Source organism: Microtus pennsylvanicus, chromosome 14 (genome assembly GCF_037038515.1).
Source record: "Microtus pennsylvanicus isolate mMicPen1 chromosome 14, mMicPen1.hap1, whole genome shotgun sequence".
NCBI classification, from domain to species: domain Eukaryota; kingdom Metazoa; phylum Chordata; class Mammalia; order Rodentia; family Cricetidae; genus Microtus; species Microtus pennsylvanicus.
This window is the reverse complement of record NC_134592.1, coordinates 57073373-57093490: the sequence shown is the minus strand read 5'-3', so window position 1 is coordinate 57093490 and position 20118 is coordinate 57073373. Positions and strand designations below refer to the sequence as shown.

Here is a 20118-nt window from a genome sequence, read left to right as displayed (position 1 = left end):
TATGGAGTTTTTTCTTCGTTGGGTTAATCAAGGGAAGACCCACTTTGAATGTGAGTGGCACCATTCTCTGAGTGGGTTTTAGACTGTATAGGTATTGAGAATGTCTTCTCTATGTTCTTGACCATGGATGGAGCTAGATGCTCCAGTTTCCTGCCTTGGTTTCCCCTCAGTGATGACCATGACCTAGAATTGTTAGTGCTTTTGTGGGGATATTTTATCACAACAATAGAAATGGCTAAGTAACCCAAGGCTCAGGTCTGCATAGTTGGACACTAGCCCTACTCACAGCCATTCCTTACCCCACCAGGTCAGGCTCTTCCTTGGCCATTCATTTCGCACACCTTTCCACTCTGTCTCTCACTGTTCTTGAAGTAGGTAAGGATAGGTGGACTACGGGCTCCTCAGTAATTAAGATGGCGTCAACACCCAGCACGGTGCCTGACAGAGAGAAATACTAGTTGATGGAAGTCATGCAAGCCTTCAGAGTTTTCTTTCTAAATCTGGGGCCAAATCCTATAATCCTTGCTTCAGATTCCCACAATGGTTCCCTTTCATCTCTAAAACAAAGTCACAATGCCTTTGTGTGGCATGTATTACTCTACACCTTAGCCAGTACCGCATTTCCCAGCATTGGCCAACTATGCCACTCTAATCTCTGCATTCCTGAGTACTGAACACAAAATGTATTTTACTGTCTCTTATAAGTAGTCCTCCAGCCTAGATGCCTATGAGTCCTAGTTACCCATATAACTTGCGTGCTAACGCTGCCTCCTCCGTGGAAGCCCCTGCCCTGCTCCTAGGGCAGCCCCCTCTTCCCTACCCTATGCTTGGCATCCTCCTATGCCAGGGGCTCCCTCAGTGTTAGGCTGGCATGTCTGTCTGCCTGGAAAGTCTGCTGCAGTGGGGCCCAATGAGTGCCATCCTCTGGTGAGGGGACAAATAAAGAAAAATGTCAGAAGAGGTGTTCAGGGAAAGGCAATGGGCTGGGTTTTCAGTTTCTCTTTTGTAAAATTGACCCCTTTGGTTTCTCTTAGTGAAACCTAAGAATCTCTCAAGCGTGTTTTTGAAATGACTGCCTCCCTCTCCTTCCTATTAAGATGCAGGGTGGTTGCACTTCAAAAGCCAGGGTTCCTCTTATTCCTTACTCAGCAGAAAAACTCATGCAAACAAAAGGAAGAAACTGACGTCTTTTGGATTGGCAGATGTCAAGGGACACCACCATCTAATTTCCTTGTTGATTAATTTGAAGGTAATTTCCTGGTAACCCTGGCTTCCAAAAATGTATTTTAAGTGGCATGTTGGTAAAAGAAAATTAATTTCTCTGCATTAAACTTGCCAGTTTTTGAATTAATTGCGTGAGCATAACAATCAATTAATAAATGTTAAGCAAACAAGGGAAAATCGGTCAATTAAAAGTGACAAAATTGCTTCCAAGGGTAGATAAAGCATAAGATTGTCACAATGCTCACTTGTAAGTGGCGACAGCCTGCCTCAGTACAGTTCGCTTCCCACTTTTCTGCACAGCAATTCCAACTGCCAAGACTTTATGATACTTGATTATAAATAAATTACCACCCTTGCCCTCCTTGCCGCTGTGGCAGCGTTAAAGAAACTAAACACAGTGGCAGTCCCCCAGCATCCTGGGAGAAGGTCACTGCTCTGGGGAGGTGCACTGTGCACACGGATTCCTAAAGAGGAGCCTTCGCCAGGTAGACCAGCACTCTCTAAATATTAGCCAGCACACTTTGCCAGGAAACTCTGTCTGTTGTCTTCCTCGGATAAATTCCAGAACCTGGGCATACATGAGAAAGGGCAGGACCTAAGGAAACTGTTGGCCCTCTTAAAGCATCCAAGTCACCTTCTTAAACACAGTGCCAACCATTCTATTACATGTGGGGTTGACAAGCGCCTGGGATGCATGGATGGACTCTTAGTTTCTAGGTATTGAAATCAGTTCCCACTCACGGGAAGGTGGATGCCTTAGGGAGTATGTGTCTGGCGGTAGAAGGTCTTGGGGGCTGTACAGGTCTCCTTACTGGGGTCCACCGTTAGGCTTGCCTGATCCACTGGGCTTGTCTTCAGTCTGGCTCGCGGACTGTGTTATCAGAAACTAACTCTTTGTCGTATCTGACATAGACTGAAAAAGAAATCCAGCCTTGTAATTTATTGAGCATTAATTAATTCCCCTATTTTTCTCAAGGGCATTTATTATAAGGGTTCTGTATAAAATTTCTAGAATATCTCCATTTTAGCATTATAGAAATTTAAGAATAAAGCTTGGAGGAAAATGTTGATGTCCAAGAAGTGCATTTAAATGGTGACACCCAGTTGAATCATCTTCGTTTGAATATTGACAGCTTCTCAATAAAAGCCATCCCCAAGATGGGTTTTTTCCTCCACCAGTCCTCACCACATTTAGAAGTGCCAATACCCTCCTTTCTGAGGCTCCAGACAAAAGCAGAAGCCTGTTACTCCATGCTGCCCTGCTTCAGACCCCATAAAATACATTAGAAACTCAAATGTTGGTGAAGTTGCCAACTCTGCTTCAGAGTTTATCCAAAATCCAGTAAGGTAGCTTCTCCTGAGCTACCATCTTCTCCCTCGCCTGAACCTCTGCAGGAATATTCTACCTGTCCGTCATGGTCTAACAGAGCAGCCAGGTAAACCAGCCAGAAGCATAAAGCCTATCCCATTGCTCCCCACGGTCAGTCCTTTGTGCCACCGCATCACCAGAGCCTAGGGCAGTGTCAGGCAGTAGATTAATCTCTGCGATAGCCTCGAACGGATGAAGGAAAGCATGAGGCTTGAGTGGAATCTATCACATCTGGACACATGAAAAGCATTATCTGACCGCAGAGAAACCAGGAAAAAGGGAGGCATCTCCCCTTGAATCTAAGTAATCCACACACCTGCCAATCACCCACTGACCTCATATCTCCCTACAAAATTGTTCACAGCAAAGAAGACATTGCAGGCTAGTGAGGTTCACTGCCTCTCAGAGCCTCTCCTTTGGGGGCCATGCCTGCCCAGACTAAAGCAGAACTAAGGAAGCAGGTGCTGGAGACATTTGCCTTCTTTCTCAGCCGTCATGAGCTCCAATAGTCAAGAGAGTCATTCCTAATTTTTTTGCTAAAATTCCAAGGAGACACCAAGAGATGCGATACTCTGACACGATCGAGACTCTACCCAAAGAACTGTGATTTTAATTATAATAGATTCGGAGGAGCCATTGAAGAACTGCAGGAGGGCAGCGTGTTCCACCCAGATCTGGGGAAAGCGCATTAATATCCCATGTTTTTGTTTTATTTAGTCTTTCCTGGCTGTGTGGAGAATCACCTGAGGTAATGGGAGGGCTTCTTGGGGCTACATCAAATAGAGCCGTACAAAGAAATTTTGTCTGCCCCTTCCCACATGGGCAGGGACCAGGCTACAGAGGAATATTTGCTCTGCTGTGGCTTACAAGTTTACAAGATTGGTTTGTTTGGCCACTGACACTTGTGAGCTGACCAACCTTTCCAACAACTTCCGTCCTTCAAAGGCTGAACTTCCCCACTCCCTACGCTGGCTCACTAGGCCTTGATACGGTTTCGGCGGAACTGCTCTCCACCCAGAAGGCTGATCCTGGCCGGGTGTGAACGCTTGCTTGCTTGCTCGGGGTGAAGCCTGCATAGGAGCACTGCCGCTGATTGCTTCATTAGAACCCTCTGCGCTTCAAGGGCCATATGCTTTCAAGTTCCCCTAAATGGTATTAGGGAAAAATATCCTCCAGGCATTATTTTTAAAGGGGACTTCAAACGTTCCCCAAGAAAAAAAAAGGACAGCACGTTTGAACTCCAGGGGTTTGCCAGAGAAATCTCGCTTAGCAAGGCTGTGAAAATGGAGTCATCTTTTCGGTTTCAGGGAGAAAGAACGTGCTGGTTACAATCAGGGATAAATCTGAAAAGTGGATGGAGAAAGATGCAGAACATCTCCAAATCCTTGAATCTTTACCATAAAATAGCAAAGCAGATCATGACTTGAGGAAGGAACTTTTTTAAGGCACGTTTTCCTGTTCTCTATGATTCCCAGGGAAAGCTGACCGCTCTCCCGACATCTTCAGTGTGCACAAGTCTAAAAGTTCTTCCCACTTCCTTCCGCACAGGAGAAAGATCCAACGTGATCCTCTTCCCTGCTCTTGGGTTACACGGAATCATACTGACTTTTTAAAGAGCAGAAAGCCAGGCCACAGGAAGGGGGAAGCCATTCCTCTGATGGTGCCCTCTAGAAGTTCTGTCCCACGGCTCAGATTCTCCAAGTTCAAACTTTCGTCTCTTAAATAGACCCCATCCTGATCTTGGCTGCAGTGATGTCTGCTTTCTTTGGCAGTATAGCTGTGGTGTAGCACATGAGAAGGACTCCTGAGGAAATCCTGCCATTCCCCACCCCCACTGATAATTCTAGAATCTTCTGTATACTCTACATTCACTCAGAGGAAGGTTGCACTGTGTGATAAGCCACGAAGAGGAAGACCCGCTCCCTCTCTATGTAGGTTTATACTTAAATTGAGATGTTTCCCCTTTTCCCTGTTTGTCCCTACACTTGAGTTCCTGGTGTCAGTTTGTATTTGTCACCTTGAGCATATGAAGGTCTTGCTAGTGTGTGTGATGTTATTGCCAGGAGCACACTTGCAGCTGTCTGCACTACAGCCATCTTCGTACCAATTGCTCCAAAAAGTATTCTTGAAAATAAAGGGGGAAGGGGGACGACTCTTTCTATGGGAGCTTTCAGGTTATAGAGGGCGGTTTCTATTTTAATTCTTAGAACTGATCTTCCCAAAATGAGAGCTCCTTTTGGCTCTGGGCTGTGCATCTCTGCGCCCTGCGCCTTGTTTTCAGCCTTTCTCTAAAATGGAAATCCTGATAAAGCCATGGAAATAGCAACGGGAAGCAGCAGGCCCGAGGAAAGTGCTGTCGCTGCTGACACCACACCCTCAGCTGTTTAAACAGCTTCAGAAAAGACACTGCTAGAAGCTTGTTAAGGAGTTTCCAAATGCGTGGCTGCAAATGACTATCTCTAATCATGGCTGAATAAAGCAAATGCCGCAAATGAGCTGGTGGCGCGCTCGGAAGGCCTGCGAGTGCTGGGATTGCATCTGCTGAATGGATAATGACCCGGGTCAGTGCATGGCTCTTCGGAAAGTTAGAAGTCCTAAGTTTGATCAGTTCGTTTCTATATGTCTGCAGACACGGAGGCAGGCAGACATGGCAGTGATGCACACGGGTGTGTGTGCACACACACACATGCACACGAATGTACATGTTTAGGAAAAGAGAGGAAAACGCCCTCTGACAGTATCATTGTGACTGGTAGGGAAAGTCCTGGACAAGCAGTCACTCTTAGGTTTGACCTTGAAGGAGTGTTGTGTACATTCATGAAATACTGGAATTTTAAATAATTTTCTAAAATGTATATAACTTACCCATTTGCTTTAAACACTTTTAATCATCGAGCAGTTTTAGTGATATATTATTATTTGTTTTTACTTTAAGAAGAGAGTTAAAAACTACTCTAGGAGACTGCCCTTCACTGATGGTCCGGGTGGCTCTCAGCTGTGGGTAACTCTCTTAATTCCGCCACCCCTGTAATTGAGGAAGAAAAGTGTTGGCTCCATTCTATATCCAAATCATTTCTCCAAGTTTTCCTTTCTGGTTAAAACCCAGTGATTATTATCCCGTAGTTTCTTAGGATGAAGGAGGAGTGGAGCAGGGTGCCCCCTTCTGTGGGGCCACCCTCGTGTTTCCTCTTGGCCGGGACTGCCATCTTTGCCCAGAGGAGCACTTGGTTCATGGCTCACAGCTGACTTTAAACATTTGTTAGATTTGGTATTGTTTGGAGCATCCATATAAAATTCTGCTAGCAAACTTGAGAGAAAAATCGGAGCCTTAGAACCTGACTGGATGCCGAACACAGGAAATTGACGTAAAACCACAACAGGGTGTAAGCAAAGGCGAGAAACACATCCTTGCCTTGGTTTCTAGCCAAAAATAGACCATGGTACAAAGCCACAGAGAAACCCTGTCTCGAAAAACCCAAAAAAAAAAAAGAAAGAAAAAAGAAAGAAAATAGAAAAGGTCCTACAGGTTCCAAAGGCGGTGTCTCTCATACCATAGCATTCATTTCTGGGAAGTGGAGCAAGAGGAGGAAGTAGGAAGCCAGTGTTTATTCCTTGCCTGGCAGGAGACTTGTTCCGAATCATCTTTGTTTCCTGACATGGTCAGGAGAGACAATTGCAGCCTGTTATATTGAGAACCGCCTCTCTGCCCTGTCAGTGGCACTAAGCCACAAGAGGTTCTGGGGGGCCAGGAAGGGTGGTGCCCATCCTCCACATCAAGTGACAGGGAATGAGAAAGTTGCCCTCTCCTGCGGCACAATGGTCCTCTGTCCTTCTCTAGGAGACTTTAATAAAGTAACTGAATCAGGTGAAATTTGATCAGATGTGTACAGCTCAGCCTTCCCGCTTTGCCACGCAACAATTTATAGAGGTGTTTCTACCACGGCCCTGTTTTATTAAATGATATTTGAAGTGTTCCACTCTCGGAGAAAATGTGGTTTATATCCTTGGCATACATTTACATAATCTCGTTAAGAAGATCTCAGCCTCTTAGTTAAACTACCCCAATCAAAAAAAAGAATCTTATCTTTGGTAGAAGAAGGACTGTTTTCTCCAGAGGGAACAGGAAGCAGATGAGGTCTGGGCCCATTTTGGGGACCCTTGGCTGTTATTGTAGTTCTATCTTTCATGGTATGTATTTGAACTTTGTTAAAAGAGAGCAGTGAGTAGGAACTGTTATATTAGGAGGATACAGTCACGGAAGGAGAGAATGCGCCGTCTAATGGATATTAAATATGGGTTTTAAAAATGAATTTTTACTTGTTGCTCAGAAAATATTTCTGTTTAAAAAATAAATAAATAAAAACAAGGGTGATGAATTACCAGGACCCTCGGCTCCCCACTGGAGCCATCAAATTAAGGGTTAACCGCCCTGGATTCCCCTGAATTAATCAGGAACTGAGCCAGGGGCAGGCTGGTGAGGGGGAGGGGATTGGCAGAACTCAGCCTCCCCCAGGAGGCTCCCAGACAACAGAGCAGCCCACTGTGGGGTATCCACTGAGAAGGCGGACCTTTTCACAGAGAAAAGCTCAGGCACCGGAAGCATGGCCCTAGCCCATAGCAGCTCAGGCCTCCTGCTTATCAGGTGCCAATCCAACATTGTCTGCGAGCCAAAAGACACCAGGTCTGGCTGTTTTTCAGGACAGAGTTCATTGTAAATACATGCTTTTCTCCTTTGGAAAGCAGGCTATGACGTGCCCCTGGGTGGCCTTTATTAGGATCCATAGGCTCAGCCAGCTCTCTGTGGAGAGGAGCTGCAGCTGGGTGGATGGTCCGGCCTGCCAACCGACGCCATCCCAGGCAGTAGTGAAGGCCAATGCCCAGGTCCTCGTGAGAGCCAGACCTGGGAATCCGCCTTCCTTACAGTAGGCCTTCTTTCTCTTGTGGCACACCCGATTTTAAGAACCACCAATTCTAGAAGTTGTTTGTGCTGATTTGTTTGAACAAAATCCCCGATATCAACATCAGATATTTTATGGTTTCTAATTAAAGGGCTCAGCTCAAGTGCTTTCCGTCGGCACCTGGCGTTTTTCATCACTTTGGGCGCGCTGAGCTATCGAAGAAACTCCATCTGTGAGAGTACCAATCCCGTGTTCACCCACATCTCTGCCTGGTGGGTCATCCTTCAGGACCCGAGCATGTCGGTGAACACTGGCTCTCTTCCTTCCCTTCACTCCTGTCACAATCTCAGATGTCCTAGAGCCTTCCAGCTGTATCTGCTTCCAGCTTCCCTTCGCTGGCACGGGATCAAATAAAGCGTCTTACGTCCCTGTGACGTCACGCTTCCTCCTTGCCTCCATCCAAATCTGAAGCGATGTTGTAGTCCCTGAAAATTAATGCTCGCCACGCAGTGATAGCCCTTCCACCCAAAAGACTTATCTCTGTCAGAATTCTTTCTCACAGCTGCTCAGACCTCTCTCTAGTGCCTAGACTTGCTCCTCTTGTCCCCACCAACGCGAGCCCATCTGAAACTCTCCCTATGCACTCTGTCCAATATCAGTACCCCTGTTATTAAGGTGATTCTTTAGGACGGACTCCCGGAAAGGCTGTCACCATCCCCTACATTGACAGGCACCTTCCATGCCTACCTGGGGACATTTCAGGGCCGCCTCTCCTCCGGCAGACCTCCCCACGATCTGTCTTCCCTGGCATAGCGCATTTCCTCTGAATCATATCCACACATTCCTGCCACCTCCTTGAGAAGTCAGCCTTCCCCACTTGAAGTAACTTACATCAACCTACAACTTTACTTCTAAAGTCAGTTTCTACAACTAAAATCTGAGATCTTGCCAAAAAACAAAGAAAAATCGTTGTTTGGCAGTGGCGGGAAGGAAAGTAACACCATACAACAGAACTCACGTGGGAGGTTTATTGGGGAAGGGAAGGGGTGCAGAGACTGGCCTCTGGGGGTGAATGCAGGAGAGAGCACAGAGGGGCCTGCCTTTTGTCAAGAGCATGTAGCGCATGAGCACAGGGAGAGTCTATGTGGAAGCAGCTGATGACATATTCTGTCAGGACCCTTAGGTTGGCTAGTATAAATGCCTGAGTACTAACTAGCACATGCGCACAGGCAGTGCTCTTAGTGGCTGCAGTTAAGGACCCTGTGGGCAGACCAGCGTAATGCTATTTTTGTCATGCTATCTGCTGCCTCCCAGAAAGGCTAAAGGTTCTGAACTTTCTGCTCCAAGCTGTTTGATATAAAGGGGCCTGGTCTCACCCAGGGTTCAGAAGGGAGGTGGCTGGTTGGCTGATTTTCAGATATCTTGTGGTAGAAGCCAGAGATACAGAAAATCTGCTCAAGTAGTCTCCAACCTATCAATAGTCTAAATACTCAAAAGAAGATTCTAGAAGAATTTGCATGAAATAGCACCTACAAGGTCAATATTATTGCCCCTATCTAAATTAAGTGGTTGTGCTATAGGCTGGTTATTTTGGTTCTAAAGACCCAGCTAAACCCTTATCTTTCCCAAGTTTTGGACCATCTCAAAGCCTTCACCATTTAAATAACCAGCTGACTCTCCCTCTTAAGATACTGGTTTGATGTCATCTATATTCTAAACCAGACTTCCACAAGGGAAAAAGAAAAGAGACCAGAATGCTGGAAGGAAGATTAATTTTTATGATAAATTTAGGCACCCTTAAAGGACAAGTAAAATATCTCTGAAGATGTTCTGAACTCAGAGATCTGTAGCTTTTGTGCTTATAGCCCTGTCTGTCCCCTACCTACCCTCGATATATACTGTGCTTTAAATCATGTGGCAAGTAATGTCAGCACTTCCTTTTGATAATGCCAGTGTTTCCTAAGATTTTAACCAAAACTTCATTTGGCGCTCAGCTTCCAGATGTGGTCTCTTGAGTATCAGTAGGTAAGGTCTTATCAAGTCTTCTAATGGGCTTGTTTATAATGAGCCAATACTGAGAAACACACCTAAGTGTGTCTCACTAGCAGGCAAGCGAACGGAGCAGGTGAGGAAAAGCAATAGCCATGCGTCCAGGTGGTGTGGCTGGTTACCACTTACACTCTCCTGTGTTCTGCAGACACACACACTGCATCTCACACGCCACTCATCAGAGAAAAGCACAAGTGAGACCCTGACTTTCTTTTCACTTTGGAACAAAAAAGAAATGCAGCTTTGCCTGGTTTTATTATGAGGGCAGGATCAGCCTCCAGACGGTACTATGTAAGGGGTTGAGGAACCTTGAGGACGTCTGCCTTTCTGGGCATCTCCTGATGATAAGAATGGCGAGAGGAATTGTGAGGATCGAATTTTCATGGTACATCACCAGTTCCCAACTGTCCTCTGAACGTCCCACCAGGCATTAGTGGGGACAATAGTGGGGGTAGACTGACGGAGCAGCAAGCCACGTACCCTGCATTGGGTGTTTGATTATAGAATTCTCTAGAGACCATCCATGTATACTTCTTTTCTCTCTGAAGAAATAGTACCCTAGCCAAGATGGATGGCTTGCCATGGTTATCAGAACCAGGACTGAAATCAAAGGCCTGTTTCCAATTTTGATAATTCTACCCTACAATATCTCTTTCGTTTCAAAGAAATCAAGTTGTTTTTCTTATACTTGACATCATCTTGGACTTGGAAGTAGTATGTCTGCATTCATAATCATTGTCATCCATATCCTTAACATTCCAAGGAGGCTAGAGCCATTCCTTGGAATATTGCATCTAAAACTGGAGATTCTGTGGCAAGCCTGCATTTATTTTAGGATGTCACTAAAGGGCAACTAGGAGCTTTCAGAAACATTTTTTATGTTATGGGTATCTACCTGCATGTATGTCTGTGCACCATGTGCACACAGGCCAGAAGAAGGTGCTGGTTCCCTTGGAATAGGAGTTACAGGTGGTTGGGAGCCACCATGCAGTTGCTGGGAATTGAATCCAGGTCCTCTGGAAGAGCAATGAGTGCTCTCTACTGCTGAGCCATCTTTCTGCCCTCCCCCCATTTTTAAACAAAAGTACATTTTCCTCTTATCCACAAGAGGTATAGTCCAAGACTCCCCATGGCTCAGTGGTAGACTCCGTCCATCTGCACAGGCTCGGGGTCCAATCTGATTCCTAACACAAAAACAAACACACAAACACTCTCCAGTAGATGCCTGAAACCTCAATAGCCCCAAACCATTGTGTGCTGTGTTATTCCCATGCGAAAGCTGAATTTATACACCACATAAGAATCAAAACTCATTATAAAATGGATAGGATAACCATACTCTATCATAAAAGTTAGATGAATGCTCTTGCTTCCTCCCGCCCCCACATTCTCCTGCTCTCTCAGTTTCTCATCTCCTGACCATAGATGAAGAGAGGATGGCTCTAACTGTTACAGAGCAAGGAAGCCTCTGCTTCGGGGGGAAAAGAAGCCAAAAACATACTTTGCCTTAGGCTTCAGGTACTCAAAGGGACCAAAAAAATTGCCTTTGGCATTTTCCTCCTATCTGTGTTTTCTCCATTGATAATGTCATTGAGTTTCTTAGTTTTTAGCTGTCATCTCCAAGGGGGAAAGAACCTTCCAGAACAATCAATACCTTCAATGGTTACGACCATTTAGATACCCATCTCTTACTGTCCATCTCTTGGGCACCTTCTCCATCTGCTCTGGATGTTCAACACAGACTGATCCCAGGGATATAGTGTATGTCCTCACATCGGTCAAATGCTCCTGCCTTCCCAGTTGCCATCGTCATCACTGTGCTGTGACACAGGCTCAGAAGTTAGCTGTGGTACACAGGAGACAGCTCAGCCAGCGAGAGCCTGCTACACAAGCAGAGGATTCTGAACCTGGGTGCAGAGCAATACAGCACAGGTGTGTAACCCCAGCTCCCAGCATGTAGAGACAGGAGGATCCCTGGAGTTACTGGCCAGCTACCCTCACTGGATGGTTGAGTTCCAAGTTCAGTGAAGGAAGATACTCAACATTGACCTCTGGTCTCCAAACATAACATACACATATCCAAATATGTGCCTGCATGCACACATGCTCTTACCCACCTCCACCTCCCCCACCCCTGACACCTAAGTGTGGTGTGATGTTTGCCCAACTTCTACTGAAATGTGGGGTTCATCTCTGTCTCTCTAGTTGCCATGCCAACTGAAATGTCCCTGGAGCCCTGGGTTCTCCCCACACGCCCCTTCTTTCTATGTTTTGTTCTTAGTCTCTATATCTCACTGTTCCATGATTTTACCTATGTCAACAATATAATAAAGTCTTCCTATACTTTTAGTCAAAAGTTTTCATCCTGCCATTACAATCACAAAGAAATTTCCATCTTTTTCTTATGAACGAACTTGTTAGACCAGACATAAATTAATATACATTCCCTCTCTCTCACCTCAGTGGCCTGGAAGACCTTTGTGCAAATATTGATGCCAGTGCTCACTCCCTGAGATCCTTGTTTATTTGGCTTTGGGCACAGCTACGGAGACTTTCAGGGCCGTTCTCGTGATCCCAGTGTGTATGGAGGTAAAGGACCACTGGTATAACCAGAGCATCTGCCAGATGTTCCATAGTTATTAGCATCCTCTCTGACGCATCTCACAAATGCTGGCATCTCAGCCAGGCCCTGATGTGGGAGTCTTCTGTTTTAAGTTGATTTCATTGGTTAATAAAGAAACTGCCTTGGCCCTTGATAGGACAGAAAATTAGGTAGGCGGAGTAAACAGAACAGAATGCTGGGAGGAAGTGAGGCAATCGCCATGCCTCTCCTCTCCAAGGCAAACACAATGAAGCTCCAGCCCAAGATGGACGTAGGCTAGAATCTTCCCGGTAAGCCAGACCTCATGGTGCTACACAGATTACTAGATATGGGTTAAAGCAAGATATGAGAATTAGCCAGAAGAGGCTAGAGCTAATGGGCCAGGCAGTATTTAAATGAATACAGTTTGTGTGTTGTTATTTAAGGGCATATGCTAGCCAGGTGGCCAGGAGCTGGGTGGCAGGAATGCAGCCCGCAGCTCCTACTACATGGCCCTACCAATCAGAACCCGAGGGAGAGAGACCAGGAATCTACAGGTTAGGGTGTCATATAACCAGGATTGGGGGCCACTGTCCCCATCAGCCACTGCATCATCTCTCCCTAATGAACATTCTGAAGGAATTGCTTATGTTTTGACTTGCTCTGTCTGAAATCTTTGAATCCCTGTGGTCTGTTCTCTGGTGCCCGACAAGATCACACACACCTTTCTTCAACCTCACTGAATGAATGAATGAACGAATAAATATATATATAAAATAGGAGATCGAGGTCTTTGCCAAGGACAGCTGGCCTACTCCATCTGTAGATCCCACACCCAAGTTTTCAACCAATGAGAGAGGGAAAATCTGTGGGGTGAAGTCATCACATCTGCACTGAATATGTACAGATGTTTTCCTTGTCATTTTATACTATATAGTAAAAGTCATCTAGGTCTAACTTATCATATACAGGAGGATACTCACAGGATCTCTGCAAATACTTTATTATATAAAGAACTTGAAAAAGGGCCAAGCATGGATGCTTGCCCATAACTCTAGCATTCATGAGACTGAGGCAGGAGGATAATGAGTTTGAGGTCAGCTGGACCCAACTTCAAAAGAGGGGGAGTTCTGAATTATATACAGACTTCAGTATTTTAGGGAGTCCAGGGAGTCATAGAGCCAATGCCTCAGATACAGAGGGACACATGCATTTCTTATCTTTATGGCAGTCTTTTTAATATTTTATTTAGTGACTGAGTTGTTTCAGTTCTCTTGACATCATTAAATATCAGAGCTAGGATTTGAACCCAGACCCTCTCGACAATTCTTGTTCTTTTACCTCTTAAACCTAAAGGTAGTAATGAAATTTAAAAAAAAAAAAAAGCTCTCTCCATGTCTGTATGAATGCTATCAGACTCATTCTGAATCAGAGCATAACCAGTCACATGAGGTAAAAAGCATTAAGAAATAGGTTTGGGAAGACATACTAGCTTAACCCTAAAATTTAATCATGGGACCCAAAAAAATTCCTTTCAATCCTGCCCCCTCTCTTTTCTCTTTCCTGCATAATTTGTGCAGCATCCCAGAACTTCTCGGCAATATGAGCTTCGGGTTCTAAGGAAAATGGTCCTGAAGATTCATCATCGACTTTACTTAGGAAGCAGCAAGCTGCCGTCTGGCATATAAGTCTAATGTTTCATTCAGTAAGCGTATTGACATTAAAAAAAAAAATCGGACACAATGGTGCTCAAGTGACCACTCACACGAGACCCAGAATCCTAGGCTCCAGGCAACTCACTGTTTCTAAGCCGAGTGACTGGGCAGGTAATGGATTTCCCAGACTTTCACCAAAGAACAGGAAAAGTCATATTTTTATCCAGATGTGAAATGTTATAATCTATCTAAAACTAAGGTATTTGGCGAACACTAAATAGCTATTTGGTCCTTATTGCTTGATGTTAAACATCAGAGACTCCTTTACCAATTATACAGCATCTATGCCGACTCCCTCCTGTATTTTCAGAATTCCACTGTGGAATAGTCACTGTTAGTTCCATTTCCCGGGGAGAGGGCGAGGAGGAGACACAGAGAGGCTGAGTGACTTGCCTCGGGTAGGAGAATCAGGTAACTGCTAGTCTAGACCCAGCTGGACCCTGCCTTGTCTGTCCTCCAATAGGGCAATAGGGCGATGACCACAGTCAAGCTTGGAGCTCAGGGACAGGTAAAGGCAATGCAGGAGCACCTCCTCATCTGCCTTCCCTAAATGCGCCCCAGCCCCGATGCCCTGAAATTACTTTGGAATTGAATATCAAGCGGGGATTATTTGGCATATCATCTCTGGGTGTGTTTTTCTGGGCATTTATAGATCTCCATTTCTGTGAGGCTGAGTTTTCCTGATAAAACAAGACAGATCATGATAAATGAGCATCTATGTAAGCCTAGCTGGGAGGAGGACGGGGCTGCAACACCCCTCCTGTGAAGTTAATCCTGTTTCTTTTAGCTATTTCTTTATTAGTTAATGAGGTCTTGCAAAAAAAAATAAAATAAAAAATGTGTGTCTCTGATGGTGTTTTAGCACCCTTGCCTCCAGGAACGGTTTCAAATATTCATAAAGTGGCTCATCTGACCAAAGCTTAAAGCAGAGGTGCATTAAGTATGAATTTACTCAACTTCAAATGTGGGTGGTCGAAAAGCTGCTGCTGAAATAACCTAAATAATCCTCCTGGCTGGTGTCTCCCGCTCCTGGGCTCTGGGCGCTCATGTGAAGGGTGACAGAGAGAGGCATTATTTACAACAACCAGGACTCTGAAGGGCAGCCCCGGAAGCTTTGATCCCGCTTCCTGACTGACAGGAGTGTGCATTGCTTTTGGAAAACAGAATAACTTAAGAGAAGCAAAAAAAATAAAATAAAATGGAAAAGGAATTGCTGGCCGAGCCCCTGGGAAGGAGAGCAGACTCCAGATGGTCATGTATTGTTCTGGAGGGGCAAGGCAAAGCAAGGAGAGGGGAATCTACAACCCACTTTGCTTCCTCACGGTGAGGGAGCAAACGTGGAATCTTGAGGAGTGGTGTGGCGCCCCGTGATGGATTTGGAGAGCAAAGCAGACGTGGAAACTCAGCCACCAAACAGGGCTCCTTGTGGAGCGAAGCCCGGGAGTCTCTTGTTTGGCCTTGTTTTGGATGATCCCACTCACAACAGGGGCCTCAGAATGCTGCGAGAGTTGGCACGCGTGTGGGCTCGTGCGTCCCCAAGCCACAACACACACACCCCATTTCTATCTACCTTCTCAGAGTACAGCATAGAAACCCTTCATGGTCTTCACCCATTTATGGCTTTGTCTAATGCATCACTCCTAAAGCTGCCCCTGTGGGTCTCCTCTGCCCATTCTGGGTGGTGTGTACACTTCGGCTCATAAACCAAACAATTCCACCAATACTCCTCCGGGAGTTCCTAGGCAAGTACATCTGAGATGCCACAAATACGGTGTGCATCTTCCTGACTCTGCTGAATTCTGACTCACAGAATGCATCACGGGCCAGCCTTCCCCCAACACCCACCCAGTCACCTGGTATTGCCCATTGAGAGATGTCTGTCACCAAAAGAATCCATTTATACCTTTGTCCTCAGTCTGACTCTTGTAAAACTCACTGAATTTTCTGAATGAAGGAAATCCGTGAGTCACGAATTCCAAAAAGCAGATGGGCATGCAATCTCTCTCACCCCGAAATCAGAGAGAGAAGGACATCTTTTACTAACAAGGGCTAATAATTCAAACATTTCCTTCTGCAGCTAGCTCAGTGCTCAGCATTTTAGGCCTATGATGTGAAGATGAATTTCCTATAAATATGTTGGGGGAGGGGTCCTTAAAATAACAGTACAGCACTCTAACGATGCTATCTGGAAAAGGCAAGTAGTATGTATTTATGCTTCACCATGAGCATATCGAGGCCACGCTGACAGCAGCTATGCTATAGAAGGTACAACCTCGCATTGGTTTTTTTGATGAGACTTTTCCTTCTTTGGGAGAAAGAAGCTGTACTTCTGGGATGTACGTCTGACTGGTGTCCTGTACTTCATTTTTTTTTTCCAGGTGATTCACATAACAGGTCGGCTTCGCCTCAGAGTGTCGTTGTCCCACGGGAGGACAGTCCCCAGCCAAATCATGGGTCTTGTGGTGGTGGCTCACGCCTTGCCTCCCCCTACAATCAATGAAGTCAGGATTGACTGCCATATGTTCGTCACTCGAGTAAACATGGACCTCAATATCATTTACTGTGAAAATAGGTACTTTGGTTTCTTTTTCATCTGAAATGAATGGTTTCAATTCATCCCATTGCACACTTCCCATTGGTGAAGGTTTGCTTTTGGCTGCCTGGAAGATTTTTTACTTTCCCAGGGAGGCACATTAAACCCTGATCTTGTTTTTAATGGCTGCTTGGACTGACACCAAACATGCTTTTTATTTAAAATTTACATTGCTTCCCTGACTTCCATTTGGGACAACAATTGAATGAATTGGGATACCCAGGCATGCATCCGCTAGAAAGAAGGCCCGTTTTGGCTGAGGACCTAAGTAGAGAGCAGGGCTAAGATGCTATTGGCAGAATGATGCAGTAAAAGGCATCTCCTATGCCTCTGGGTGACCTGCCTCCCACTAATTCAAGGGCCCTGCATCTGACGAGCAGTATCCTCCCAGACATAGCATAGGACAGATGAGAATCCAAGGCCCCCAGAGGAAATCTGCTGGAAAAGGAATTGGCAACAGTATTAAATAAAACTTCGTCATGCGACAATTTCTCTTTTATCAATTAAAAAAAAAAAGATGATTCATCCTAGAAATGAGTTGGCAGTTCTTCCCCAAGACTGAGCTTCTACAAAAAGGACTTTTTAGCCTTTGGTTTGAAAGTTCACTTTTTCCATTAAGCACAAGGTGGGGGACAGTGATGGGAGAAGGTGCACCTTACTGCCCTTTCACCTAGAAGTCACCAGCCCATCTGACGAACGTGAGGAGAGAATCGGGAAGCAGAGAGAGGGGAGGATGTGGGGGCTACCTGTGCATCAGTCTTGGGAAAGCAGCATAGCAAAACTGCCCATCCCCTGGTTCTGCCCGGAGACCCACCAAAGGAGCTGAGGGAAGAAGCTGAGGGGCCATAGACTGTTGTCAGGTTTGGAGCAATGTACGTCCCCTGAGCCCTGGGAATGCCTTCAGAGGGGAAACAGGAGCGCAGAATGGTCAAGTGGCTTGGGTAATTGACCTCCCCAGACACTAGCTAAGAGGAAGGTCAGAAGCGCCTGCGTCTACCCAGTCCACTGGGAAGGGCTACTAAAGCCACAAGCTGAGATCACTTCAGGAATGGTCTATTTCCAGCCATAGGAAAGAATTTCCCTGAGCTCTGAGGCTCAATAGTGCAGACAGTGTCGCGATTCTGTCACTGTTTTTGCAATAAGTAATTCTAACCATGCTCCAGGTCTGCTGGCACTCACAAAATCCTCACTGTGATTGTCCACTTGGGTGTGCCGCGGGTGTTCTAGAGGGGACATGGGGTGTCAGGAAAGACAAGTTAGCCAGACGGAAGGATTAGCAGGAGTGGGCATCTGCTAACAGTGGCCACTGATTTTAATGAATATCTGTCTGTGCCTGCTGGCCCACGCATCTGCTAGTCACCCTGCAGCCCGTTTCTGCCTGCTCTCTGAGGTAAGTACCATCACTGCTCCTGTCAGCCTGGCCAGCTTGTGTCTGGAGAGGGAGGATTCACAAGCCCCTGACTTAACCACATGCCGCGAGGTCTCCCATTGTTCTGTTTTCCTTCAATGGCAGAGTGAATGGTAAGGACCCATTCCGAATAACCTCTGAGGGGAACTCCATATATACACCCAGTGGAGTTTTTTACAAAGCCATTAGTCTCTAAGTTAAGATGTGAGAGAGTGGAAGAGACCAAAGAAAGGGAGACGGGTTGCCAGAAGATGGACACACCTCGGAACCCTCCAAAAACCTGCCTCCTCTCACCTGCCAAATTTCCAATAGCTGTCCTATCCCAGATTGTCACTAGTTTTCATTGCTGTGATCAAGTGACTAATTTTCTAACAAGCTTTCAATATCCCAGTCTAGCAATTGCGATTATTTTCTGTGACCTGCTCTTAGCATTTTCCTTAAAAAAGAAAAAAAAAACTCCATTAACCAAAACAATGCATAATTCTTCCCCAAATGAAGATGACAGCAATTCTGAAAAGTCCTTTATTGAGGGGAAATTGCATATTTGCCTTACAGAAAAGCTGCCAAACTCTGGGCCTTGCTAATCCCATTCCATTCATGACTCTCCCCACCAATTCCTGAAGTTATTTACAGGTGAGGGAACAAGGACAGGGGAAGGATAGTTCTGTTTCTGGCCTGGCGAGCTCCTGGCCTGTCACTCCCTGCCTGGTGTTTACTAAGAACTCCTCTACTCCTGAACTGACAGCATTCACCGCAACAGACCCTAGTCCATCTTTAGGACTTGATCCTGATTTTTGGAAGGTGTTCATCCAAATCAAGAGTTAACCAAACAATGGCCTGGCTTTTTCCAAGGGTTTATTATTTAATTAGGAAATTGGTAACTAGAAGCTAAGCTTGCTCCTTGGCGATTCTTGTGTCCTCAGGATGGCCTAGGACAAAGCTAACATCTAATGCTTTCAGAAGCTGGCAAATGTCACAGACACCAAGAATGTTTTTTAGTGACATTCTGCTTCCCTTTTGTTGCAGAAAGGCATGTTAACTGTCCCTGGGAAGCAAGCTCACAAACAAAGCAACCAATCATCTTTTCATCCCCCAAGGAATCTTCTCTTCCTACGAATTATAGTTTGGTCAGAAAGGTCATTTCAATCACTGGACATTGAGAGATCTACTCACTACACGGAGTAGTACATTTTAATGACACCCCAAAGCATTTATTTATTTACTTACTTACTTATTTATTTTTATTTTGTTTTTTGTTTGTTTGTTTTCAAGAAAGGTCTCACTATTTAGCCAACTATTTAGGCTGTACTGGGACTCACTGTGTAGACCGGGCTAGATCCAAACTCACAAAGATCCTCCTGCCTCTGCTGGAAGGTTTACAGGCATGTGCCACCATGTCCAGCTAACTGCGTGGCATTTTTGTTCCTTCTTAGTTCCCTATCCTGTGGCATAGGCATAGTTTCCCAGGACTAATCTCGTGTCTCTTAAAGGTGATATTTCTAAATATTTGCTCTACATGTGAATAGATTCCATGTCATAAGTAATTTTAAAAGGACTATAAAAATTAAGTTAAACAAAATTTTTTTATCAACCAAAATGAATGATACAGCAGGTAATAGGCATTTTATACATGCCTATATAAAAAAGGCAGTGCCCCCTACATGCTTTCTAGTGTGGGTTCTGTTTTCCTTTGCCCTGCCTGAGGACAGCGGGCAGGCACTCATACACACACACACACACACACACACACACACTGTCAAGTGCAGGCCCAGAAGAAGCTGCTGGAATGGTTTAAAAGTTCCTGTGTAGCATCTACCACAAAGCACCAGTTAAAAGAGCCAGGAGTGAAAGCCGAGCTCCCAAATGACTGAGACTAAAAAAGATAATACCCCCAGGCATCTGTATGTCTCGGCATTTAAATTATATCCCTTGAAATGCCAATTTGGACTTTGTGCCAAGAAGCAGTTGAATCCCTTTTTCATGGAAATACCCAACAGTAGACCAATCTGCTTAAATGAAAGGTGTCTCTAATCATTCGGTATAAACATAACATGTTTTTATTTTATTATGTAACCTTGAATTATCTTGGCTTGTAATGAGGATCCGGCATTGTTACAGTTCCTCAATAATTTCATGGAATTACGTTGTCTGAATGTGCATTCTGATGCCAAGGAAAAACCTACCTAATTACTTAAATGCAATTGCTTGATCTAGCACATATCCAAATTTTGAAAAATGTTGTTATCTGCCACCGAGATAATCTTCTCTGCTGAAAGCATTT

General features: G+C 45.2%; 1 protein-coding gene across 8 annotated transcripts in view; it reads left to right on the top strand.

Annotated features, from left to right (window-relative positions):
- Npas3 (neuronal PAS domain protein 3) overlaps positions 1–20118 on the top strand; it is an 801863-nt gene that overhangs the window by 759127 nt on the left and 22618 nt on the right. For all 8 annotated transcript variants that reach the window (XM_075947916.1, XM_075947915.1, XM_075947914.1 and 5 more), the window contains one exon: positions 16215–16408. In XM_075947916.1, the coding sequence (XP_075804031.1) occupies positions 16215–16408 (194 nt within the window). The remainder of the gene's footprint in view (positions 1–16214; positions 16409–20118) is intronic.